Source organism: Indicator indicator, chromosome 10 (genome assembly GCF_027791375.1).
Source record: "Indicator indicator isolate 239-I01 chromosome 10, UM_Iind_1.1, whole genome shotgun sequence".
In the NCBI taxonomy this organism is placed as follows: domain Eukaryota; kingdom Metazoa; phylum Chordata; class Aves; order Piciformes; family Indicatoridae; genus Indicator; species Indicator indicator.
Genome location: NC_072019.1, coordinates 7238772 through 7265905, shown reverse-complemented (window position 1 = coordinate 7265905; position 27134 = coordinate 7238772). Strand labels below are relative to the sequence as shown.

General features: G+C 38.3%; 1 protein-coding gene across 1 annotated transcript in view; it reads left to right on the top strand.

The window, feature by feature from the left end:
• The first annotated feature begins 1398 nt into the window (after positions 1-1398).
• Positions 1399-27134, top strand: part of PIGK (phosphatidylinositol glycan anchor biosynthesis class K) — a 66386-nt gene continuing 40650 nt past the window's right edge. Inside the window, exons 1-9 of the mRNA XM_054384447.1 lie at positions 1399-1491; positions 3124-3177; positions 4970-5061; positions 6520-6655; positions 7903-8014; positions 8383-8479; positions 8821-8938; positions 9705-9815; positions 14460-14632. Coding sequence (XP_054240422.1) covers positions 1399-1491; positions 3124-3177; positions 4970-5061; positions 6520-6655; positions 7903-8014; positions 8383-8479; positions 8821-8938; positions 9705-9815; positions 14460-14632 — 986 coding nt within the window. The remainder of the gene's footprint in view (positions 1492-3123; positions 3178-4969; positions 5062-6519; positions 6656-7902; positions 8015-8382; positions 8480-8820; positions 8939-9704; positions 9816-14459; positions 14633-27134) is intronic.

The following is a 27134-nucleotide window of genomic DNA, read 5'->3' as shown; positions in this document are numbered from 1 at the left end:
AATGAGCATGAAATTGACTCACCGGTGTATAAACCAGCCTAAGTACATGCTCTGCAAGACAGCTGCCTATCCTTTGGAATTACTGACACATCTTGAACACACCTGAGAGTGATCAGAGACCTAAGTGGAAGCATTTCAAAGGACAAGGAAAAAAAGCTTAAAAACTGGCTCTAGTTTTAAATTCATTACTTTTCTGGAGGAAGAAGATAAACAGTGCAGCTTACAAGCAGGCATCAAAGGGCACAGATGTCCACAGCACTTCTCAGTAGGTTCATAAAAGTCTCAGACAGGAGACACATTCAGGCACAACAGGAGCTGGTGGCTATAATGTTCAAAAGGCAGTGAGTTTATAAGTTTTAGGCACAAAAAAGAAAAGGCAATCTATTTACAGGTGACTTTTTATTGAGGAAACCAGTGATGCTTTCAAACAGTAAATGTTATTGAAATTCCTACATCAATACATGGAAATAAGCTCCTGTCTGAAAAAAGTCATTACTGATGGCAAGTAGACAGAGCACAAAATAGCTTCCATGGTTCAGGGCAAATTCTGAATCTTCACTAATAGAAGGCATCAAGCAATTGAACAAAGGTGGTGACAAGATGAGTTAGTGGAAATAGAAGAATCATACCAAGTGGTTCAATAGATTGAAATAAAAATCTCATGATTCATTAGCTCTGAGGGATGTACACACCAAAGGCACACTATAGCAAGACATCTTGAGATGCCGTTCACATTCCCCCTCCTCCCCACCGAAGGTGGTTCCTCTCGTCAGCTCTCCCCATTGCGCTCCAAGAAATCTCTGCCCTGCAGCCACCCAGCCTGAGGCCACCTCAGCCACAGCTCACCATGTCCCTTACTGTGCTCTCATGGCAACTTTGTAACAAAGCCCAGTAACGTGAGTTTATTTTTGGTAGCCAGCTGAAAAACACGGCTGTTACTACATTCTCATGAGCTTGATAAGCAGGAGTTGAGATGCAAAGCTGGAGTGTTTTTTAACCCCCCCCCCCCGCCCCGACCTGTTCCAAGGGATGGACGAGGTCAGGCTAAGGCTGCATTGCACCTCAGGACAGTCATACCGAATGTGTATGCTCGCGACAAAGGTGAGCTCTGCCACCTCTGATGCCAGGCTCTCTGCAAGTCGCGTTTCAAATAAGCTTTTCAGAGACTGGCAAGGCCGAGGGAACTCCCATGTGAGCAGGCGTTGGTCGTGGCTCAGAACACGAGCACTACTGGCTGAAGGGCCAAGAGTGAACGAAACGCAACAAGGACACCCAACAGAACACAACGAGGCGCCCCTCTGCCCAGCCTGGAAAGGCGCGGCGCACGACATGCGCAGAAGCCACTCCCCGCTTCCGGCAGTTGCGGGGGCTACGGCCTTGCGGACGAGGCGGGGCAAGATGGCGGCCACGATACCCGGCGTCTGCTGGGTCCGCGCCGCCGCAGCTCTGCTCCTAGGCTGCTGCGGCGCAGCGCTCGCCAGCGGCGTCCAGGTACGAAGGCTACTGGGATCGGCCGGCAGGGAGAGAGGGCGGGCGAGCGGCGCTTGTCCGTGCTGCAGGCTTTGTGTTGCTAGTTCCCCTCCACCGCAAGCAGAGCCCGCGCCGGCACCCTTGGCTGCCCGCCTCGCCCCTGCTGTGGGGGCCACGTCGTTGAGGCTGCCTGAGGCGCTGGTGCCGCTCTGGGAACGGTTGTGTTGGTCTTTGCGGGCAGAGCCCCTCAGCAGAGTTCCCAAGCGCCCGATCTGCACTGTCTTGTCTTCTCCGGGCGGGCAGTCCTTCGCTTTCCCGGGCCCCGCCTCGCCCTGCCCCGTGGGCGTAACTCGGGGGGCTGCAGGCGGCTGCCCGCTCGTCTTTGGGGTGTAGTGGTGTGTGCTCTGTAATGCAGCATCTCTCCAAGATAGCGGGACTCTTCAGGCGCTTGTAACTTTAACTTGTTTAGAGTTTAAACAAGCCTGCCTTTTAATACGCGTGCAGATTTCTGAAACTCAATTTCTCTTTGGCTGTGAAATGCAGCGTTCAGTGTTCCTTCTCCGGGCGTTTGCTGGCTAAGCGGTGTGTGAACAGAGGTTTGACTTCAGTAGAGGGGGTGTCGGGCATTTCACGGGCGGTCAGGCTGCCCGGCTTCACCTCACTTTGCACACCTGTGAGGCATTCACACACCGAAGAAGACAATTCTTCCCCCCCCCCCCTCCCCAGGTGGGAATAATTTCGTATTTCAGTAATTATTTTCTTTTTTCCTACAGTGCCCACACTACATCTGGAGTGTTGTTTGCATTTGAATTCTGCTTTGTAAAAAATTTGTCATACTAGGAGTTAATTACAAATAAGACAAAAAAAATCATCAGTGGAAACATTTTTATGACTCTTTAGATTACTAATTATTTGCAGATATTTTGCTACTCAAAGTACAGCATTATTTATATTTTAACAAACATTTTTACTGTTCTTATGTGTTTTGTGTGAAACTGAGGTCTCTCAGTATCCCTCTGAGAGTTAACAGAATCTGAATAGGAAGCATAAAGTCTGGATTCTTATTCTGTGATAGATTTGTTCCCTTGCTTCTGCAAAGTCTTAGCCTCATTCTGTGTCCTTATTTATGCTATCTGTTAAAGAAAAATGGCCCTCACCTCTGCAAAGCATGGTGGGAACCGTGGATAACACAGATTGTAGAGCAGGTTGTCGTAACTCCAGATTTTGGAAGAGAAATATAACCACATTGGATTTAAAATGGGCTAAAATTGTATATTCCCTTACCTGCTTTTGAAAAGATGAGAGGAACAGTGAAAATAGAAATTAATCTAAGCCCCTTTTCTCTTAACGAAGAAAGAGTTTTATTTTCTTCTCAAATTGTTCTTTGGATTAGAGATGTGTGGGCTTTTTGTTTTAATTAAGCTGCAAGTGACTAATAGATCTTTCTTCTTTATTATTTAGCAAGTTCTAGGGAAACATTTGGAGCAATTAATTTGCATGAAATGTGCAAGAATACAGAAACTTGAAGAGAGGTAGATTTACTCTGTGCTGAAGTGTGATAAATACATTGAATATTGTTTTGTGGAAAGAGCAAAAATATGGGTGATCATTTCTTACTGCTGAAAAACATGTAATGTTTTCTCCATCTTTCAGGATCAAGCAGAACAGTTCTTCAGAAGCGGACATACAAATAATTGGGCAGTTTTGGTAAGCGTGGTCCAGGTTGTTTTCTTCCTATAGTGTTGACATTTTGTTACCAATAGCCATAATTTCAGCAGTCACTCAAGACCTCTTCATTTGCAAGAAATGGAAAGATAAAGGCATGGAAATGAATAAATTTGACAGAGTGGCTGCAGATTTATTACACTGTAATAAAATGATCTTTTCAGCATTACTGCGTTTCAGGCACTCAAAATGTATACATACACATAGCAGGATTAATAAAACAGAAGTCCTGACAGCACTGAAACAGTTAAATTACCATGCTGCATATTGGGAAAAAAAAAAGTAATTCTGATACCAGAGAAATATATCTCTTTGACCAGAAAGGTACAATTTATTTCTGATTTTTTTGTTCTTACTCAGTCTGTTAACTTGTGATAACAGGCTTAGAATAAAATAAATTTGGTCAACATACTGTTTAGATCAATGGTTTTTAACTTTTTCTTTTTTTTTTTTCCCTAATTTGCCATGAATCTGTTATTGTCTTTGAATTATGCTGTGCAATTGGTTCTTAATCACAATTCAGGTCTTAATGACTAATTTGTTTCAGAACACTATTGTAATTACTCAGTAGCAGCTGTTTGTTTTCTAGATACTAGAACTGAACACTATAAAAGGAAAGTTAACTGTAATTAATTGAACTAGAAGGAATAATTTCTATATTCTACAATGTACAAACTTGAAACTATTTAAGCATCAAGTTCTACTTAAATAGGTGCTTTTATTAGTAGTCATAAAAACACACAGAGAAGGTGGAAAATCAGGACCAAGCAGCAATACTTTCTTTGCTCAGTTTCTCTGCTGGTTGTATTTTCCCCAGTAGTTCATGATTAAGGTTTATAACAATTGCTACTTGTAAAATATGGAGGGGTTTACTGCTGTCAAGCACCTCAAGCCTAGGATTCCTTAAATGAGTGTTCTTGTTTCTCTATTTTTTTGTTTGTTCTTGTTTTGTTTTAAAGTTATTGCTGCTGAAGTGCTTCTTCTGTTATCTGTTTGAAAGACTTGTAAAAGTGAAAGAAATCTGTTTCCAAAGGAGAATTGTTGTTTTTGGTGTGGGCAAAGTAGCAAACTGAAGTGAAACACAAGGACAATGATAAGGCTAGTAAGGAACTATAGCAGGTTGCCTGTGAAGGCTCTTGAAATCTCACTGGTTTGAGTTTTTTGAGGACAGATTAAATAATATCTGACCTATAGAATAGCTGAAGTACAGGAGTGGCTGATCTTTGCCTGCTGGAAACCTGAAATTTTTTTAAATCTTTGAGAATTTGTGTTTAGATTTTGGTTAGAGCTCACTTAGCTCTTACTTTATCGTATTTGACTACTTAAAATACTCAGTGTATTTTCCTCTGTGTGGCTTCTGCATCAATTCTTTTATGCCTTTGTACAAGAATGCTCCCAGAATGGGTTTGCTGTTGAGATGAGAACTTTGATTTTTCTACCGTTTGATACGAAGAAAGTAAATGAAAAAAATTAGTTTCTCCACTTACTATTGCTGAATTATTCCTTAAGGTGCCACTTTCTTACTTGGGTTTGATGATATTTTTTTCCTGCATAACTATGTTTAAGAACATTGCTTTTGTTTTTAGTGTTTATTTTCAGCATTTGTTCCTTTGGCACAGTAGTGATTTATATGGTTTATATGATGAGTTTGTTGGTGTTGCTGTTCTGATTTGTTACTAGTTTGTTGGTACGTCTGTAATTATAATCTTCTGATGTGGCTGTTTGTATCTTTTACACTATTTAATGTGTTGCCTTTTTTTTTTCCCCCACTAAGGTGTGTACCTCTCGATTCTGGTTTAATTATCGTCATGTGGCAAATACTCTTTCAGTATATAGAAGTGTCAAGAGACTGGGCATTCCTGATAGGTGAGGGGATCTTGGTGAATACAGTTTTTTGCAGATGTGCTATTAAATGTTCCTTATTTTTTGAAGCAGTATAAAAATGCATTTCTCAGTTCAGCAGGATAAAAGTAAAAAGGAAGCAGCAGTGTATTAAAAAGTGTGGCAATATTCTTCAAAAGAATAAGCAACAAGTTATAATAAGGCTTCCAGCTGGAAGTGGGCTAATTAAATTAAAAACATGAGGAGCTATCTGGTCACTAAACTGTACCACTTAGTAAATTGGTGAAAGCATAATGTGAAAATTGATAAATTAATCAATAATAATACTACTACTATTCCGAGATACAGCTTTTGCTCTACTTCAATTTCATTTCAGTGTGGAGATCTTAGGAACCCTAACTGTACTAAGATGTAAGACTTCCAAATCTGCAACTACTCTGAGAGTCTGAATTAGCAGCAGTCTTTGCAGGATACATAGCTTTCCTTTTGTAAGCATTGTTTGGGAAAACACAAAGATCACAGTCCAGGAGAAACTGTATCTGACTTTACCTTGCTCCAGACATCTGTGATTCTGTGATCTCTGGTACATTCTTTCTAGTGATCACAGCCTGCAGTCAGTGCTTATTGTTTCATATTTTGACCTAAACCTTACCCTGCCAGGAGAGATGTAGGTCTTTAGTTACATAAGTTTGAATACCTTTATGTGCTGGGCCTTGGGTTTGGTTTTTTTTTCCTTTGGTACTATGAAATGCTAAGTTGTTTTTTTATCTGGGTACTATGAAGACAACAAAATGTGGCAAATACTCTTTCAGTATATAGAAGTGTCAAGAGACTGGGAATTCCTGATAGGTGAGGGGATCTTGGTGAATACAGTTCTTTGCAAATGTGCTATTAAATGTTCCTTATTTTTTGAAGCAGTATAAAGATGCTGCTGACAAAATGTCTGGTGTCAGCCCACTTGTATTCAGGAAAATTCCATTAACACAGATTGTTGTATAGTAATCTATCAGATGTAGTACAATGATTTGAGAAACGTTCAGCAGCTCCTCACATTTGATTTATGTCATAATGTCTTTAATTGATCTGGCTGAGGAGGTGCAAACGGGCTGTGATTTCTTCCATGGAGCTGCATGAAATTATTTATTGCCCTGTAAAAATCTCCAGATTTTTCATAAAGAGTTCTGCTAGCCTAGGTCCAGGCAAGTCTGTGTCACAAAGTTGCTGATCCCACCTACTCTCATGCCTATCTTTGGCCTAGCTTTATCTTCTAGATAAAATCTGGCTAGCTGCATTTCCATGTGTGCTATCTCTGTAATACTGAACATGTCCATAAAGAAACAGGATGTAAGGAAGCAAAGTTTCATTTAGACTTCCAGGAGTAATCTTAATGTTGTAGGTGGTTGTTGTAATCATGGGGCACTGCTGTTATTTATTTTTGACTGTTATGTGAAAATAGGCTGAAACATTTTTTATTATCCATAGCCACATTGTCCTGATGCTGGCAGATGATATGGCATGTAATCCCAGAAATCCCAAACCAGCTACCGTCTTTAGTCATAAAAACATGGAGCTAAATGTCTATGGTGATGATGTGGAAGTGGATTACAGAAGCTATGAGGTGACTGTGCTTTAATTAAATCACTGGGTCTTTATTTTTAGTGTTGGTTTAAAGATCTGTGGAGTCTGAGAAAGTCTTTCTGTTCATGCTACTGGACTGGCCTGGGTTTTTATTATCAATTGGTTTAAAATAAACACCTTTCCCCCCTTGATAGTTGGGTTTGTATTTGATGTTTATTATACTAGAAACATGTTCTGTATTAGCTATTTTAAATAATGGAATCTCCACAGTTAATGTGTGGAACTCCTTATATGCATTAAGAATAAACACATTGCTGAAATTTCTCTTCTTTGGAAATGACTGTTCAGTGTCTCATCTTGCAGACACTTAGAACTTGAAACTTTTGCAATGCAAGTGAAATGTTTTATTAGGAAGACGTCCTGACATTTCTCATTTCAAGCATATCTTTTATTATAATAAAAGAAACCCCATAACCTAATCATTGTTGTAAAATAATTACTGTATAGAAGTATGTATTCTATCACCTTTTCTTTTTTGGCTAATATTTCTTTGAACAGACAGTGTCTTTACCAGTTGATCTTAAAAGTGGACAACTGCATGGTTTAATTGTGCTATGTAATCATTATTAAAGGTTTATAGGAGCATATTTAAGTATACAGTAGATGTTTTCTTTCTCTGAAGATTTGCACAAAGGAGTGAATAAAAAAACTGAAATAGCGATGTTCTTTTTTGTTATGTTTTTCCCGAGTATGGTTTTATTGCTAACGTTTTAGCTGGGTGCATCTGTCTGAAGAGGAAGTTTTATAGGGTGTTTTATAATTGCCATCCAGATGGGTCTTACCTGATAACTCAAAAACCTAGATAACCAAATTGATCTTGTATTGCCTTTTCTAAGTTCCAGAGGGAATTAAAACTTTTATTTTTCCATGGTAGCACGCACTAATGTTGGAGTATTTTGTGAGTCCTTGAGCAGCTTTAGGAGAATAAAGCTATATGCTGGCAGGTTTTCAGATGAATGAAAATGTATTTTAAAATTATAATAGGTTTAATGGATGTAAAAAAGCACCAGGGTGATGTTAGTGGAATAAAGTAAAAGGCACTGTATGATTGTAAACTTGCATTAAAACCTCCAACAGAAAATGTCTGCTTATGCAGTTTATACCATGCAGTATTACATCTGTCTAGATACACTGCATGTTTTAGTATTCCCTTACTTAGTCACCCATCCTGGAGTTGTTAATCAATGTTTTTCTCTTCAGAAAATTACTTTATGCTTCTATTCATAGGTTACTGTTGAAAATTTCTTGCGTGTATTAACAGGAAGAATACCACCAAGCACGCCACGATCTAAACGTCTTCTTTCTGATGACAGAAGCAATATTCTTATATATATGACAGGTAATTACAAGTTTCAGTACATAATTTATTGGTGTTTGCTCTTTGGATGGGCCTGTTTGAAAGATTGAAATCACATCAGGAGTCCAAACAAACAGAAGGATCAACAAAAGGATGTGTTGGGTTTTTTTTTTTTTTTTTTTTTTAGGCATGTCATACTAATTAAGAGAAAAACTGTAAGGCAGTACCTAGCAAGTACAGTCTTCATTTTTAAATTATGTATGTGCACTGTTATTACTGTACTAATAACTCCTTTTGCTGGAGTCTGTTTGGAGAAAGAGAGTTGTGTTTGTATTTGCCTTTTTTTTTTTTTGTGCTGAATATCTTCATTTAACTTACATACTTGTCTAACTTCTGACTTTTCCTGTCAGGCCATGGAGGAAATGGTTTCCTAAAATTCCAAGATTCTGAAGAAATCACAAATGTAGAACTTGCTGATGCCTTTGAACAAATGTGGCAGAAAAGAAGGTATGAAAAGAAGAATTATTTAGAAGTTAAATACCATACTTCATGAACGTGCCTTGAGTCTTACTGGTAGGCCATGCTTAACTTCAGCAGTGATAATATTTGATGTCCATACAGTTGCCTGAAAGTTTGCATTCCGAAAGGGGAATTTTAACTTTTGGTTTCAGCTTCCTTTCAGCCAAAGTTGCTCAAATGTATTGCTTTGACTAAATTTGCATCTTGCAATCCATCAGCGTGAACTCTTCTGTTCCTTAGGTTCAGCAGCTGTCCTGGTAAGTAAAAAGCAAACTATATATGTGTTGTCTAAAGAGAGAAAGGTAAGGAGTCTGTTTTCTTTCTTTCAGGTACAATGAATTGTTGTTTATTATTGATACTTGTCAAGGAGCATCTATGTATGAACGATTTTATTCACCTAATATAATGGCCTTGGCTAGCAGCCAAGTAGGAGAAGATTCTTTATCAGTAAGTAGATTTTTGTGATCCTTAAAACAGTTTTCAGTATGACTTAAAAGCACAGGTCCTGTTGACTTTTAACTAAAATTTTCCCTTCTAATTGCTTAATGTGTAAGGTATTTAGTTACAAAATACAGTTTTGATGAAACCTGTAATTTTCCTACTTGTTTTTGAGCCCTGTCCCAAAGAACCGAAGTAACAATGGATTTCTGTGCTTGCTGGTCAATGTATGCATTGCTTTTACATGGGAAGACTGCTGGGAGATGTGGAGAATATTCAGTTAGGACTTCTTATACTTGATATAAAACCAAAACAAAACAAAGCCCCAACCCACTATCTTTCATCTGCTATAATTATATCCTAGAGGAATTACACAAAATAGGTCCTAGCCAGATCAAAGGCAGCAAGTCAGGATTACCTGAACCTGTGCAGTGCTGTAAGATAGCTGTCTTTCCAATTTCTTAGAAGCTCAGGGCAGCCCCCAAATCTGTACTGGACTAGTAAGAAGAGGGGGTTCCCTGATTTTTAGCAAACATGGAGATTAACAGGATATAGTCTAGAAAAACAGAGAAAAAGATAAACTATTATTCAGCTTGTCATCAATATATTTCTTCATGGCTAGTCATTTTCTTTGCATAATTTGCCCAAGGATGAAAATGCAGTATGCTTAATTTTTCATAACATGCTATTATACTCTGTTCCCTCTCCTAAATACTGAGTTCTCTCCTGCAAATGCTCAATAACTGTTGTGTGTGGGGTTTTCTTTCTTTTTAAGCATCAACCTGATCTTGGGATTGGTGTTCATCTTATGGACAGATACACATTCTACGTACTAGAGTTCTTGGAAGAAATTCACCCAGCCAGTCAGACAAATATGAATGACCTAGTAAGTAGAATGCTCAACATTCATGAATATGCTAATGACTTCAGCAGTTTCCAAACTAATTTATTTTGTCTGTAGGGTTCTTCAAATGCTTTCTCTTCTCCTGCTGTTTTGCTCGGAAGCAGCTTTGTTGGAAGAGTCTTTTTTGCCATTACTAAACATAGTTGTAGTTTAACACTTCAAGGATTGTCCTCAGTGTGAAAGTGGTTTACTGAACAAACAAAATAAAGCAGATTGGTGGTTTTTTTTTTATTAACTAAAAATGAATTAAGTATTCATTAAATATTCCTTTCAGTATAATGAAATATTTGTGCATGAAAAGTGATAGTGTAAAGCTTTTAAAATCAATAAAAGGGATAGCAGTCAGTTTGCAGATGTGCATACTGTTTTGCACAGATGATTTAACATTTAAAATTCTAACTGTGTGCTCACAAATGCCTGCAGAGACTAATTGCTCTGTATATCTGCTTAGATTCCAGGGCAAGATATGTACAAATCCATCAGTGTTTGGAGTTGGAGGAATGAGGCAGGAGTAAATGAAAAGAAAAAAAAAACCCACACCAAAACCCCAAACAAAAACCAAAAAACACACCAAAACACCAGATAACCTATGACAAAATTTATGAAAATGCTTCTATAGCAGTTAGATGTATACACAGGTGAGAAGTAACTGTATTTGATTTACTGGCCCTTCATAGCTGTTCCAGTACTAGTTTCATTGTAGTAATGCGTTATGCTTTGGTGCCTTGTGGCTGTAAATCCTGACATACTGTGATGGTGGTCTAAGAACTACCACTCACAGAACACATTGTCTTTGATTCATTTCTGTAAAAGGAGCAGCTGCTCAAAAGTTTTATGCCACCCTCTGTCTACAGAGGATGGTATTAGCCTGGCTGCTAGATGTGTAGTAGAATTCACTCAAACAGCCCACACTTGACAGATCTTTTTTTTTTTTTGGTTGAGACAGAATGGCTTTGATGACTAAGATTCAAGATTCTTTTACTACCATGAGAATGAAATTCTGTCCTTTAATACTTGTGACATACAGATAACTTATTTAAAAGTCTTGCTAAAGAAGAATATGCAAGTTCTTTATTGTGCCACTTCATTCAAACGGCAGTTTAGAACTCTCTTCTGTAAACCAGCAAATGAATTTGTGTTAAAAAAGAAATCCCTGAACAGTAGTTTCTATTGTATAACACACCACCTGGGAAGTGATTTAACTGGTCTAGCCGATTAGATATTAATCCAGTTGTGAAAAGTTACCTGGCCAAGTAGTTTACCTTTTGAGCTCTTTGGAGAAGATACCTAAATGTTCTCTTGAGTGTTTGGGTTTTGCTAATACACCAAATACTCAGGAAGCGCTGTGGGAAGTTATCCTATACTGGTAAGTTCCTTACATCATCTTAATTCATCTTAGCATATATCAATCTGTTTATTGTTGCTCAGGGAAGGGAAGAGAGAATAATGGGCCCAAATAGCTAATGATTTATGATGATCATGTACTGAGTGTTATGTGCACCGATTTCATCACCTCTTGATTTTGAGTCTGTGCTCATTCTTCATCTTAGACTTCATCTAAGAGTTTCAAAATTACATGTTACATATGGGATACTTTGGCACTAAATGTGCCATTAGTGTTGTGCTGGTTTAAGAACAAAGACCTACTGCTTATCCAAAACTAATTAAAAAAAAACTTAATACTTTCCAAACTCAAGATAAAAGGTTTAAAATTATTAGCTAATGATTAGTTATGGATCTTCTGATATGTCGGATGTCTGTGCTTTCAGAAGTGCTGTGTATTTGTTAGACTTCTATTCCATCAGCTTTTTACTTTTCTCCAACTACTCTTAAAACAGCTTCTCTTCACTTGCACCTAAGGTTTGGTTGTTGCATTCCTGCAAAGAATGAGACATCTTTTTTCATAATCCACTCCACCTACTCCCCACCTGCTCCATCTGTGTTGCTAAGGGATAGCATAAAGCTGTGCAAGTGACTGACTTTTGGTTTGATCACAGTTCCAAAAAAGTGAAGACTAAATTGAAATGTCACACAGTTGATTCAAATAAATTTCAAAGTGAGATATCATTTGTCGTAAACCAGCTGAAAATATTAGGAAAAATCAAGATCAAGTTTCAGTTTTGGGCAGTTGTTTAGCTTTATTTGAATGGTATTTAAAACAATTTGGAAATAGTTGCACAAGAACGAATACATTTCATGTAGCCAGGACTTGCCTTTTTTTTTTTTTGTCAAAAGACTTCAGTTATTAGTGTTAGTCTGCTGTGGTATAATTGCTTTGCAGTCCTTTTCTCACACTGGTACGGGATAGGTAGATACTGAAGTCTTCTCACTGCCAATGCACATTTTTGTTCAAGGTTCATCTCAGCTTCCTATAGTAGCAAATGGTTGTGGGACAAGTTAGAAATAGTTGGGTGCACTATCAGTTTCCCACCTTCAGTGCTGATGCAGATGTTTTAGGACATTTGTGCTCCCTTGAGAGCTGGGAAGAGACTTGATGGTATAACTGCAGTATTGATTTACGCATCAAATAGCGTGATTAAAACAAGTACTTAGCCTTTTATAGCTTACATCAGAGACTTAGTTTTTATGTTTGTGCCCTTAGTTGGAGCAGGGTTCAAGAAAATTGATTGCATTGTGGTGAAACCGAAACTTAGAAGAGTTTGTGTGCGTTGACAAGTGGCTTTGTATGGGAAGCATGATTCTGTTGAGTCAAGTTCATTTTCACTTCACGGGGAGGATAACAGAAAGATTTGATCTAACTCTATCATTTTCTTTAGCAGCTGTGTGTTACTCTGCCAACAGGAGAAATGGGAATCATTAAAAAAGAGCTCAGCGGATATATGTGCTTGTATTATTCAGTTAAGGTAAAGGTGAAAGTGAGGTGAAGTCTCCCAGGACTAGCAGCCAAATGTCATATGCTTACAGGCTTAGACAAAAGAGACAAGGTATGAAAGAGAAACTGTAATGGAGCAGGAAGGACGAATGGGGAGATAGCAAAGTCACATACATTGTTTCCTCTCTGGGAAACCTTTTAAATGCATGGCTCTGTTATCCTAGAGGAGCCAAGCAAACACATATATTTTGTGTAGGTCTAAGCACAGAATTTCTAATGGGAAGTATGCATTGAAACTTGCAGGTTTTGTAAGTTATAATCTGGGATAATGGAAGTTGCATCTGCATTGAGCTAATTAGGACTTGTGATTTTATCCTAGGAATGCAACTTTGAAGAGCTGACCCATTTTTTTAATTTGGTATATAAGCTCTAGATCTAGTGACTAATGGACCTGTTTGTGAAAATCGCTTGAAGAATTTAAGGAAGATGAGCATGCGTGTGAAGAGCATTCTTCATAGTCCTGTATATGAATCTGTTCTGTTAGATGTTCTTCGTTGCTGGAACATACAAGGACTTACATAATACACACTGTTACCAAGTGGTCCGTGGGTTTCCTGTGAGATAATTGAATGGACAGCAACATTTGTTCATAAAACCTGTGCAGAGCACTGTAGAGCTAGTGCCTCTGCCTAGCAGGGATGTGTGTAGCTCCTTTATCTTGTAGGGTTGTGTGTTTGGTTATGAAGTGCCTTCTAATGATTTGAGACGTGAACTCAGCTTTCCAGGCTCATCAAGGAGGCTAGAGAGAGTGAAGCCTTGGACTGCATTTCATGGCACTTTATGTAACATTATTAATAAAAACACAAACCAATTATATTGCATTATGTGCATAACAAGATCCCTTGAAATGAGGAATCTGTCCAGGTAGGAAATTGATTAGAGACCTTTGTAGCAAGTGTGATGGGACTTGTGCAAAGAGGGGCTGTGTCCAAAATGTGTTTGTTTTGCCTTGAATATCTACTGGGTACCTAACAATCGTTTTAATAGGCATGCTGTCTTGTCAGATACTCTAAATGCTACAAGTCTCTTGCTCTTACATCAACTTGATTTCTGCAAATACACCTTTATATAGGATTGAGTCCATTGAAAACAGATTGTCTTTTAGGTGTTGCAATGTGTGCCAGATACAGTGGATCTGATACATAAACAAAATACATTGGTAAAATAAATAATAAGGTACATAGCTATTTTGTAGGTTTTATAGGATGTTTGTGTGAACTTAACAAGTATAAAACACTTTTCTTTTTTTTTTGAAGGTATTCTGCATTAATTTACAGTCTATAAGCAAGACTAAGATTTTTATTTTTTTCTTTTCAATCAAAATATAAATTCTTATTTCTTTATGAAGCCTTTACTGTTAGGTACTTGGCAAAGCTTGTGTAATCTTACCTGCCTCCCTTTGGTAAATAAATGTGGTTTTCCTGTGTCTATATTCAGAAATACATTTGTGTATTTAATCAGTTAGCTGTCATTGATGGTTGGTTTTTACAGAAGCATTTCTGAACTCAATGGCATAACAGAGAGGATAAAGGTTTTCTGAAATATGTAATCAAGATGTTTATGCTTTTAGTGGTTTTGGTCAGCATTTTTTTTTCTGGCTGTGGAGCTTGTACTGAAATTAGTGCAAGTTGTGTGGCATTTATCTATCTTTTCATAACAATTTAAATTTGGGAAGGGTATGGAGAGTCTTGATGAATAGGGGATGAAATATGATTGTCCATCTTGATTTCAAGTTTCAGGTCTGTCCAAAAAGTTTGTGTGTTTCAACACCTGGACACCGAACCGACCTCTTTCAGCGAGACCCACAAGATGTTCTGATAACAGATTTCTTTGGCAGTGTGAGAAAGGTGGAGATTACATCAGAGATGGTTTCTTTGGAAAGCAGCCTAGCTGGTTTTGAAAGCAAGTAAGTGGTTGTTATTTAGACTCGATTTGTATAGCTCTGTGCCACAGAAACAAAGTAGTCTTGTAACTGTCAAGAAATGAACGACTCGGATTTCCCATCATTTCTTACAAAGAATCAGGGAGCAGTGTGGACCTGATACTACTCATAAAATTGAGGGTTCTCAGCTGAAGAATTACTTATTTTTAAATTCTTGCTCCTTTATTTGGTCCTGTAAATAAATACTGCTAAACACCACGTTATGGATGTCAACAACAAATACACTAGTCTGAAGTTTTCTTTCTACCTTAACATTTATTCTTTATTGTGCATTTTGTTGCAGGAAATTCCTGTTTGTAATGGTTTACTCCCTCAGATAAGCTCTGACTATAAGCGATCAGTTAGTTTCATAACAACTAGGTTTTTAGTAAATCCTGTATTTCTGTTCTGTGAATTCTCTGGCTTTTTACATGAACTGTCCTGAGATTCAGTGATTCATTTGAATAAAATTGCTGCTGCACGTTCATTGATAAAAGTTATAGCAGATCTCCCATTACTTTGTGGATGAAGAAAGAATTATAAACTACTTTGTATTTTTGGTATTCTGTTGCCACCTATTGGGAACATGTAAACGAGGATGTGCTTGTACTGTAGAATTTGTCATTGCACTTCCATTTCTGTTGCATCTTTTTCTGTTTTTGTGGCACTGCTCTCTAGGGTGAAATTAAAATTAAAAAAAAAAAAAAGGATTGAAATAGATTCATAGAAAATATTTGGGTTGGAAGGGACTTTAAAGATACCTAGTTCCAAGCCTGTGCCATGGTCAGAGACACCTTCTTCTAGTCTAGCCTATACCAGGAATGAAGTATTTTCCAACTCAAATTCATGTAAATTATTGTCTACCTTGTTTTACTGTTGCTCAAAGAAAAGTTAGTAGATAGCAGGTCTATTGATTTTTAAAGTAGTTAGGTGATGTTTAGACTGGACATTAGGAGGTATTTCTTTGCCCTGATGATGGTCAGACACTGGTACAGGTTTTTGAGAGAGCTGGTTGATGCCTCAAGTCTGTCGGTGTTTAACAGGCATTTGGACAATGCCCTTAACTTTTTGTCAGCCCTGAATTGGTCAGGCAGTCATAGATCCCTTCCAACTGAAATAATTTAGTGTATTCTAAAGATAGTATTAACTCTGGTCCTCATAATTAAAAGTATCCTGGATGATTTAGTCTATTTCATATTTTCATACTGTATTTCTATTTTTTATCATGTACATTGGTGCTAACCACATACACCTTAAGCTAAGTTTGTGACTCCTCAGTTTAGAATAGTATTAAGTGATACTAAATGCTTTTTCTCTGAAGAATAAAAAAAGCTTATAGCAAATAGCAAGGTGCTTTGCTAGACAAAAAGCATGATGAAAATGTATATGTGGTTTTCTAATTTGTGGGCAATGCAAAGGAGAAATAAGTTTAGGTGACTTTACTGTTCTGAAACAGGAAATGACTGGTTTGGATTTTCAGTTTTTATTTTTGAGCCAGTTTGATGCCAATATATGAAGGGTTTATTAGGTCTCTGACACACTACTGAATTAAGACACACGGAAGCAATGTTGAGAAACAGGCACTCATGCAGAGAGAGAGAGAAATATTTATCCTTGTGAAATGTTCTATTTAATAAAACCTCTATTACATTGTCATGGCAATTCCAGTTGACTTAAATCTGTGAACTTAGAAGGGATGGGAATGTGCTGGTTTTAATAGCTGAATAGCTGTCTTTTAGCTTGAGAGAGTCTTGGAGAACATGTACAGCCTGGAACAGAAGCACACAATGGCAGCTTATGGAATACTGCCTTGTGTAATGTGTATGACTATTTGTAAGTGCTCTCATGTAAAACAGTAAGTTATTCATTGTCCTATATTCAGACACAGTTCTAAAAGGCAAAAACATCATCAGTTCTCATTTTCTTGTACCACTTTGGAAGAGTTTATAACGAGTATGTTTTTAATGAAGAAGGAAGTATGGTCTTTGTAGAAAAATGCTGGCAAATTGTAGTATAGCTGTGTAGACAGCAATGTGAAGTGTTTGATGAATTCCTTAAAATGAATAATCTTTCCAAATTAGTTGTGAATAATCTTGCTCATGCCCAATACTGTTTTAAAAGCTTTTGCAAAGAAGAAAAGTTATATAGAATTGAACTTGTGCCCCTTAAGCATTTGCAAAATGTGTTTACAAGGAAACACGTGAGACATCACAAATATATACCACAAATACAAATTTAGATGTATTACATTGCCTATTGAGTGTGCAAATCTTTTTTTACTGTCAGAAAATCTGTTCAGAATCCTTTTTTTCTGTATTGCATTCCACCATGAGAGTGGTGAGAGCCTGGAATGGGTTGTCCAGGGAGGTGGTTGGGGCCCCATCCCTGGAGGTGTTTAAGGCCAGGCTGGATGAGGCTCTGGCCATCCTGATCTAGTGTGAGGTGTCCCTGCTCATGGCAGGGGGGTTGGAACTAGATGATCCTTGTGGTCCCTTCCAACCCTGACTGATTCTATGATTCTACTTTCTCTCTCTGTTTTTTTCCTAAAAGATAGTCTGCCGGACTTTTTATTGGTTTGATATTTGAAGTAGACTTCATTGGCTTCATTCATTTATGAATCATTTCCTTTGTTTTATTCATCCCTCAATGTTAGCTTGATAGCTTTCTCCTTTCAGACACTGGTGGCAGTAGAATGCTACAGAATATTCCTGTTACAGAGCATGACCAAAAAATGAAATGCACACCTCAACTCTGACACACACTTAAGTAGTCTGTGTTAGAGATTGATTTGTTTTAGAGTTGCAATGTCATATATACAGATAACTGGGCATTAAAAGAACAAACAAGTATTGGGACTTTGCCACAGCAAAGCTTGTTCTTTTGTTACACCAGTTGCTGAATAATTACTGCTAATACAGATCCACTCTCAAGCTCGGGGTGAGCTATAGCTGTGCAACCAGATCAGAACTGGCAGTTTCATGTCGAGCACAAGCTGTGACATTTGATGAGTTAGGCCTTTGAAGCTTCCTTTGGCTTTGGCTGAGACTTGTACAAAGAACAAGTACTAATTAACCAAAAAAGAATGTAGCAGTAGGTGAATATTTGTGGGTAAACACTTTAAAAAAAAAAAATCCTTTGCACTTTCTTTTCTTTATAGCAGTTTTCATCTAAGCCGTGTTCACTTCAAAGGGCTTTTTTTTGCAGCTGCTGCAGTACTGACTGGGTTTGTAGATGCCAATTTTAGTAGAAAAACTGACAGTCCAGGGGTTCTGGGGCTTCAGCTGATTATTATATATTTTGTCTAAATCCCCATGAAAAGGCAAAAAATTAAACCTTCAGGAGTAGAGGAAATCCTACATCTTGGCGATGGAAGTGTGAAGAATTTAGTGCATCTAATAAATTAGGAGCGTGTCTCTTAAACTTGGACTTTAACTCTACAGGTAGTTGGAACACTTTCTCCTTTTCAGCTCCTATCATGAGGAAAAGATGTGTATCAGCAGAAAGTGTTGGCAAAAATTGGGATGAATATTTCTCTTGAGGGTAGTAAGGAGTGAGTTAAGGCAGCGTCATATAAAACCATCCTCCTTTCATTGCTTTTGAGAATTGAGAATTCATGTTTAAAACTTCTGTTAAGAAGAATTGTGGTACTGCTGGTAGTGACTGTTTTCCTAAAAATAAATAAATTGGCCACTTGTGTTAGGAAAGATGCTTGTGTAACAGAGAGTAAGTGTGAGTAATTGGCTCATTTGCAGTGTGTTGATAGCTAATGTTCTCTCAATCTATTTTTTTGTGTGTCTCTTTTTCTCTTTCCTATTCTTTCTTCTTTTCCACCAGTTGTTTTCAGTTTGAGGGGTTTAATAAGTAAAGGTGCTGTTATGTGTTCCTGAATCCCCGGGGATGCCATTTGCAAACCAATAGGTAATTTTTCTAACTAGTCGAGTCTGTTATCTCAGCGGACTTCCCTTAAAAAAAAGCTGGGTTTGTTCTGAGATCATCATTCCTTTTTCACCAGATGCCTCAGGTTTGTCATTCTTATGAGTGCTATACATAATTTTTAGGAGTAATTCTGTAAGCTCTTGTTCTCCAAGAAATTCCCAGTTCTCATTTGCAATGTAATTTGCCGTTAGGTTAGTGATAAATTCACTTCAGTTGCTTTTTTTCTTCTCCCTCCCCCCTTTGTATTTTCCACCTGTTCTTTAAGTGAAGGTTTTGAGAGAGAAAAGTTGCAGTATTTGCTCTGCCTGCAGAGGTGGGTTTGGGCTGCCCTTCCCAGAGGGCAGGAGGCAGTTTCAGCTGAGCCCCAGCCCGTAACCGCAGACCGAAGGTTGTGAGCGTCTTGGGGCGCAGGGCTGGCTGCCTCCCCGGCGGGGCGGGTTTGCCGTGCCCGGCGGCCGCGTTGGGCCGGCGCCGGCAGGTGTCAGCATTGTCCCGGCCGCGGGTCGGGGCTTCAGGCATCCTGGGCATGGAACGGCAGGCTTGGCTGTGGTGGGATCTACGACTCCCTCCTCCCCTTGATATGACCAGTTTGAAATTCCTTCCGACAGAGAAGGAGAGGAGGAGTTGAACTTCTTTTGTTTGGTATAAATTTGTGGGGGTCTCTATTTTCCACTTTTCTTACTGGACAGAAACCTTGTGGAGATGCTACACATTTGAGTCTCAGAGTAATGTATAAATACAAAAAGTACTTACAAATTAGCAGCCCCTACTAATCTGTACAGAATTGGCAGTGGGATTATGAACTGTTAATTCTAGGTAGTGTTGTTTTTTTTCTGGAAACATCTTAATAAATAATCTTAATAAATAAATAATCTTAATAAATAAATAATCTTAATAAAAGTCTTAATAAATAAATTCTTTTTTTCATGAAGCATGCTAATCAGTTACACATGTAGTGTATTTTCCTCTAACGGCTTACCATTATAGCAGAATAAATTTATAAGTGTGAATTTTTTGATCCATGCATGTTTCAGTAGCCTAGAAGTGATTAAAAAAAGATAGATGAGACTGTAGTTCTTGGGTCAGATTTTCTTTTGGTCTTGGATGAGGATGAGTTTCCCCCCCTTCATTTCCTTCAACATCTAGTGGGGTTTTGTGTAACATCCTGCATTTGTTCTCTGAGCAGCCTTCAACTATTAGTGCCAGATTGTGCTTCTGTCATTTCACATAGTTTTCAGCAGAATGCTACTTTGCTGATCCTACATATAGTTATTCCTGCATATAATTTTAACCAAATCTCTTGGTCTGCAGAGGTGCTGTGAAGCACACGTGAGTCGGTGGCAGTATTTTCATTAACTTGAGCTTTTGAATCGTGTTCAGAAGCTACATGTTCTTAAGTGATTTGCTCATGTCGATTGACTTGTCCACATCATAGTATTACATAATGGATAAATAATGTTTAAAATCATTGCATGGCAAAGTTAGAGGCAGGTCTTAAGTAAATGTAGTAGATTTAGTGTCATCTAGATAGCTGAGAATATCCAGAAATCACAGGGTGTCCAGTCCAGGTTTTTTTTAATTTGATTTTGCTTTACTCACTAATTTTTACACCTTGCTTACATAGCATTCCTATTTTGACTTAATTCTTCCTCACCTTTTCTCCCTTGTATGATCTTTACCTGCTATTATTTGTGCAGTTGCGTGGGCAGCTCTATAATTCTAGTCTCCTTAAGGGCTTGTTTGTCTCTCTAGTGCTCTTTGTATTGAGGTCCAGGTTTGATCTTGCTTTGCTGCCCAGGTGCTAAATACAAATTAATGTCTGTTCTTAGAGGTATGTCTGTAGTTGTGTAATATATGCTGCTGCTCAAGAAGATCATGCAAAGAGCTTGGCATAGTCTGACCAGGAAATATTGTCATGTTTTCATTCTTTGAGATAGCATGATAATTTCAGTGACATTCTATTGCTATTATTTACTTCCCCTCAAAGGTACCAGAGCTACTGTTGATGTTTATTAGGAGACACTTTTTTGTGTGTGATTAGGAAGAAGATTAATAGGAGGCAGAAAAACTGAGGGCAAAAAGCAAACAGGCAGTGTGGTGAAGAGATTATGGGACTGTTAGGTCTTTGAAATTTAGTGGCCAAGCATATGCTAACATTCCATATGCCCCAGAAATGGACCTGGGCACATAACTGTTAAGTCTCTGGGGCTCAGGCAACACTTCTGGGATTTTTTTGATGTGGTATTAAGGCATATGCAAATGCTCTTGGTCTTGCCCTGTTTTTGTATTATGAAAAAGCTTACACTTGTTTTTTTTGAGTGCCTGAGGGATTACCTTCCAGATGGTCAGAGATTTCTGCCACTGAAAATTCAAGCCTTGTCCAAAGCTGCGAGGGAGAAGGGGCCATTCTGCCCTTGTAACACTTATATAACTGAGGGCTAAAAGACTATAAAATGATCTCTACCTTCATCTCCTAGCCCTCTCAACAGGGGAGACTTTTCCTAATTCAGATGTTTGATGGACCAAAGCTCTTGTTATAGAACTACTAAATTTATTACTTAAATACAAATCCTTGAAGCCTTATTATTGATTTTAGTAATTTGCATAACGGGCTAAAAGATAGTAAGATGTTTCTTTCCTTGCACTGCTTGTTTCTGAAGGCTCTACCACACTCAGAGATGGCTTCATAGTGAGCATACTAAGAGCCCTAGTTCTTTATCAAAAAGGTGAAGTGTGAGTTGAGAGGAGAAGGGCTGAACTACCTCCTCAAAAAGCATTGCATTATTGCTAGGCATCTCTTCTATCCAGTTAGCTGTTTGAATAGACTAGTGCAAATTTCTAGCAATGGGAGAGCAAGGATGTCACAATTACATCAAAGGATGGAAAGAAAACTAGAGGTGATTACAAAAGACAATTCTCATCACAAAGAAGTGGATTTATGGAGGGCTTGCTGAACATGGTTTAATATTACTTTACAAAATGAGATTGTTTTATGTGCTTGGTCAGGAGTAGCAAATTTGTAGAAACTGTGGGAGTGGAAATAACAAATGCAGAATGTGTCTACCAAAGTGCCCAAGGTACTGCTAAGATTATTGTAAAAAATTTGTAGGACAGCAGAATATTATCTGTGTGGAAAAAAAAAAAAAGATCTTTCAAGAAAATAAAGTAATTCTGTAAACAAAGAACTTACAGCAAGTGGAATTTATTCAGCATTTTTGCAGACATGATTGCACGAAAGGTTGGTATTAGTAAATGCCACAAGAAACAAACAAAACAATAATGGAACACAGTAGAGTGTTTTGCATCCCCTGAAGCAGAAAAAAAAAAAAAAGAAAGATACAACGGGAGTTCTGGGATTCAGGCTGGAAGTGAGGAAGAAGTTCGTCACCATGAGAGTGGTGAGACCCTTGAATGGGTTGTCCAGGGAGGTGGTTGAGGCCCCATCCCTGGAGGTGTTTAAGACCAGGCTGATTGAGGTTCTAGCCAGCCTGATCTAGTGTGAGGTGTCCCTGCCCATGGCAGGGGGGTTGGACCTAGATAATCCTTGTGGTCCCTTCCAACCCTGACTGATTCTCTGATTCTCTGATTAGCTATTTAGGGGTTGGATGTGTAGTGTCTTTTGAATCCCAGTAAACTTAATGCAGTTGGCTGCAGTTACTACTTAGAGGTTCCTGAAGCTGCAAGAGAATATAGTAACAACTCTGGATGGTCACTTTTCATAAAATGGTGACACCCCATCTCTGTTGTGCCAGCTGCTGTTAAAAAGTAAGAATACATTGGCTACAACTTCACATAATATTGAAGAAGAACTAAAAATCATAGAAACCTCTCAGTCATTTGCCTAGAGGTCAGATCTAACTTGGAACATAAAGTCAGGCAGTATCTCTTTCACAAAATAAACTGGAAGTTTCTACTGTGTGAGTATGTAGAGGCATATTGATGTTTTGTAATGGGGCACCAGAATTTACTACCACTGAAAGCAGTGTATTCTCATATCATAAATGGAATAAATGTATTTTCATAAATGGAATGAAAATATTTTCATTGCAGATTGAAGTTACTAAGATTTATGTTTCCTATGGATGTAGAAATGGTTCAAATCATTTGACTTCCAAAAAAATACCAATTCAAATCACCAGCATTGTTTACATAATTCCACTTTCATTTTGTACATATTGTACAGAATTAGTGAGAGCATAGCATTACCTAAATAGCATTTGGTGACTGACGGAAACGAAGATTTAGAAGTGAATTTGGAGAGGGAATTTGTCTCCCCTCAACCCTGCTGAGTGTTCAGGCATGAATAGTGCAATCCATTATTGCCCATGAGAAGGCAAGACCACAATGGATGCTAGGGTTTCCTTTCCTGTGAGGAAAGGAAGAAAAAATGTTGGGTATTGGTATTCACAGTTGCTTTAGCATATGCTCCTTTAATTGTATAATAGCTATTTTAAGTTTCTGTTCCTACTGGTTAAAAAAATTGTTGCTGAGATCTGGCTGATGTACAAATTTGGTCCAACACTAAGGGAATAGTTGATCAGAAATGGAAACAATTAACAACTTTGTGCCTTCTTCCTGTTGCTGGATTTTACAGTATTTTTTCCTGTGTAATTCTCTGTGTAATTGCTGTGTAAAAAATAGAAAAAAAGTCAATTCTGCAGGGACCAGATGCAGAGGAAAAAAAAGACTGAATAATATTCCCTATGTATTGGTACGTTTTTAGACGTTCTGATTGAAGGATAAGGAAAATCTGCAACTATTTCAGAATAATCTTCAACGGATTAGAATCTTTAAATTTTCACTCTCTGTTTCTTATCTAAATGCTTTAAAAAATGTTATTAGAGTATCGGTTTTGCAGTGATAAATGATAAATGACAGCCGTTGAATTCATACAGCATCAGATGGTGTGTGGAGGGCACTTTGTAGAAGTGGGCTCTCTCTTGTACTTACTCTGCAAAAAAGTTTAAATTCACATTGAACACCAGAAATCTGAGTGTCCCTAGTGAGTTAAGTATTACTGAAAGTAGTTTTGCTGCCCTGAGATGCATGTTCTTGAACCAAAGCTGGGCTCCTTTATTCTCCTTAGAAAAGCCCCACTGGCTATCAGAGGCAGCCACTAAAATGCATATCCTACATTACTTATCCTTACCATAGCTGGTCCTAGGTAGTTGTTAGCCTGTTTAACTTGTGCTCTGCAGGAACAGCAGAGCCTGCCTTGCTGGAAGGGAGATTAACTGCAAGGAGAGAACAGATGGGTCTTTCTGCTCCTCTCTGAAGGCACTGTATCATGAAAGGGGCAGAGTTAATCTATGGCTGGGAAGGGCTAGCCAGAGTGGCTGAAGGCATCCTGCTGGCCAGCAGGATTTACTTTTCAGTTTGCACAGACCCCATATGGGCTCTTAAAAGGACAGGAGGACTGGGGCTGCTTGATGCCAATATGTTTTCCCCATGGCTGCCTCCCTGGAACTGCAGTCCAGGGCAACGATTCTGCTGGCAGAAGCTTTCCTAAACTAGGGACAAATCTGGCTTGTACATTATACATCTGAATTTCCTCCTGAGCAGCACAGTGCTCTAAATCAGGGTAGGAATGGCTATATTTTCTATGCAATCTAAAGGATTACCTAAGTGTAAATTGTGTGAAAGAAGCAGATAAGAGTATTTTTTTTTTGGCCACAGTTTCACAGTATTCACAGGTGGGATAGTGCATATAATATTGTATGCAATAATTCAAATAAGATAAAAAATCAGAAAGGGTTACTTGTATTCCTGTATGATTTCTGCTCCTGTTACCTGCAAGTGAGACACATTGCCATAGGTGTGTTTTGGCTGCTCAGATACAGATTTCAGTAATATTTTTCTGTTTGAAATGGTAAGACAAATGTTACATCTCTATGTATTTAGCCATTTATGACTCCTTTTAGTTTGTGAGAATATAATGAGGGCTGTAGATACTGTAAGGTTTGTCTCAATTCAACTGTAACATAATATTTAAGCTTCATAGTTCCCTACTGACTATTTTTTTTTCTATTGGTTACTTAAGAGTCTGAACCATGACTTCCTGCTAGAATAAAATAGGAATGAAGACTTCTTGCTGTAGGTCTAAATTTTATCTGGGGAATTGGAGCAGAACAGCCACTAAGTGAAACTGCTCTAAATCTCAGCCATAAAGGACGTAACCTCAGTTTCTTCTGTAGCTGTCAAATAGAGTGCCCTAGTTCCTTTTTCTTTGTGTGTGGTTTCCCTCTGATGAAGTCCCTGTTAGTAAAAACTGTATTACAAAATATTCTGTGCTGACTTCTATCTTATTAGTTACTTAGTAGCTTTAAAAATGTCCCTATAAAAATATGTGGTGTATCTGTTAAAATGGATAAATCTGCACTCATCTGTAATGTTTTGAAACTGGAAACTGTGTATGCACACACAAAATGTAGTTAGATGGAAAATTGTCATTATAACAGAATATTTCTATGTGGCTTGGGAATCTGATGTCACTATTGAAAAAAATTAGACTCCATGTTAATCTGGGGGTTTATAAACTAGTTTAGGAAGGACAGGAGAAGGTATTATGCCAGCTGTGGCAGGGAGACTTTTCAAGCCACAGATTCAGAAGTGGCTTACACCAGTGTTTGCTTCATATATATTTTTTTTTAGTAATAATTTTTGTATTTTAAGGGTTTAAGGGTTACTAATGAGCAAACATGTAATAAGTACCTTGAAAACAGCTTCCTCAGTTGCCATTATTAGGGGTGCTTCTGGCAGCACTGGTGGCTGTTGAAAGGTTATGGAGGTGGGGGGGACAGGTTGAGGGAGGTTCTCCTCCCCCTCTACTCTGCCCTGGTGAGGCCACACCTGGAATATTACATCCAGTTTTGGGCTCCCCAGTTTAAGAGGGACAGGGATCTACTTGAGAGAGTCCAGTGGAGAGCTACCAGGATGATTGAGGGACTGGAGCACTGCCCTATGAGGAGAGGCTGAGAGACTTGGGGCTTTTTAGTCTGGAGAAGAGAAGACTGAGAGGGGATTTAATAAATGTTTATGAATATCTGAGGGCTGAGTGTCAATAGGGAGGGGAGAGGCTCTGCTCAGGTGCACCCCATGATAGGACAAGGGCTAAGGGATATAAACTACAGCACATGAGGAGGAACTTCTTCACTGTGAGGGTCACAGAGCACTGGAACAGGCTCCCCAGAGAGGCTGTGGAGTCTCCTTCTCTGGAGACTTTCAAGACCCATCTGTATGCATTCCTGTGCAACCTGTGCTGAATTCTATGGTCCTGCTCTGGCAGGGAGTTTGGACTTGGTCTTTGGAGGTCCCTTCCAATCCCTAACATCCTGTGATCCTGTGACATGCTTCCCATTTGGTGATGGAGTGTGGAGAAAACAACTGTACTGATGGTGTACAAGTTCTCCAAACAGAGGGCTTCCCTTGATGGTCACAATTCTAATTATATTGTATTATCAGGGCTATATGAAAATATAATTATTTGTTTAACGCCATGACAGAGTCAAGAGTAATTTGGTAATTATGTGCTGAATTATGGCTGTTCCTAAGTTCAGCTAATACTAAATATAAAACATTTAAAATTGCAGTGCAGTTCTTAGAAGATTATCATTATCACTGTATTGAATTTTGTGTGTGTATATATGTATATGTGAGTTTTATAAATGGTAATAATAGGTGCAAGAGATGCCTTAGAATAATAGTGATTAGTAGTGTGATTGTGGTAGTACATCAACCAAGAGGTACTTAGTTGAGTTTTTAGATAACCTAGAAAATTGTTTCTTACTGGTTCCTAACTGTTTCTTTCCCATTTCATATTACATCCAATGGATGTAATATGAAGGCCTTTACATGGCACATTGAAGGCAGGGGGGGAAGAGGAGGGAAGGGGGAAGCATGTTTTCCATGTCAGTGATTATATAAAATGCAGCTGTGGGACAGACCTAATCATTATGCAACTGTTGCATATATCTGGCTGTGAGCGTAAGAGAAAGCTATAGGAAGCTATGACTAATAGGGCTACCATTAGAAAAAATACCCCACCTATTGAGGAAGTCCCAGCATCTTTTAATGTGCCAAATGAGTATGCATCCTGCACATGGCAACAAACTGAAGTCTCAGTAAAGCTAGTCTAATGTAAAACAAAACAGGGATTAATTAATAATGCGTTTTGTGCCTACTCTGCTCATCTAGTAATCAGATTATTTTGCTAAATGTAATCAGAATTGTAAAAAAATTGCAGCTGTATAATCAAGCTAACATCACCAGATATGTGAAAAGAAACAAAATTGCTAAAGTGAAGTGAGGCAAACTGTAGATTTTTTTTTTCGTTCTCACTGTTAATTGTCCTTGTCAAATAAAATAGTAATTTTTAGATATGCTTTCTTTCAAACTAAATGGAGAGAGAGAAAAAAAATAGCAAAGGAGGGAATCAGGAAATCAATATAATCAGAAATACCAGTAATAGTCATCTATCCAACTTAATAATGTGTTTCTGGTTGTACAACCTGAAATTAAGGAAAATTTCCATACCCATAACATATGGCAAAAA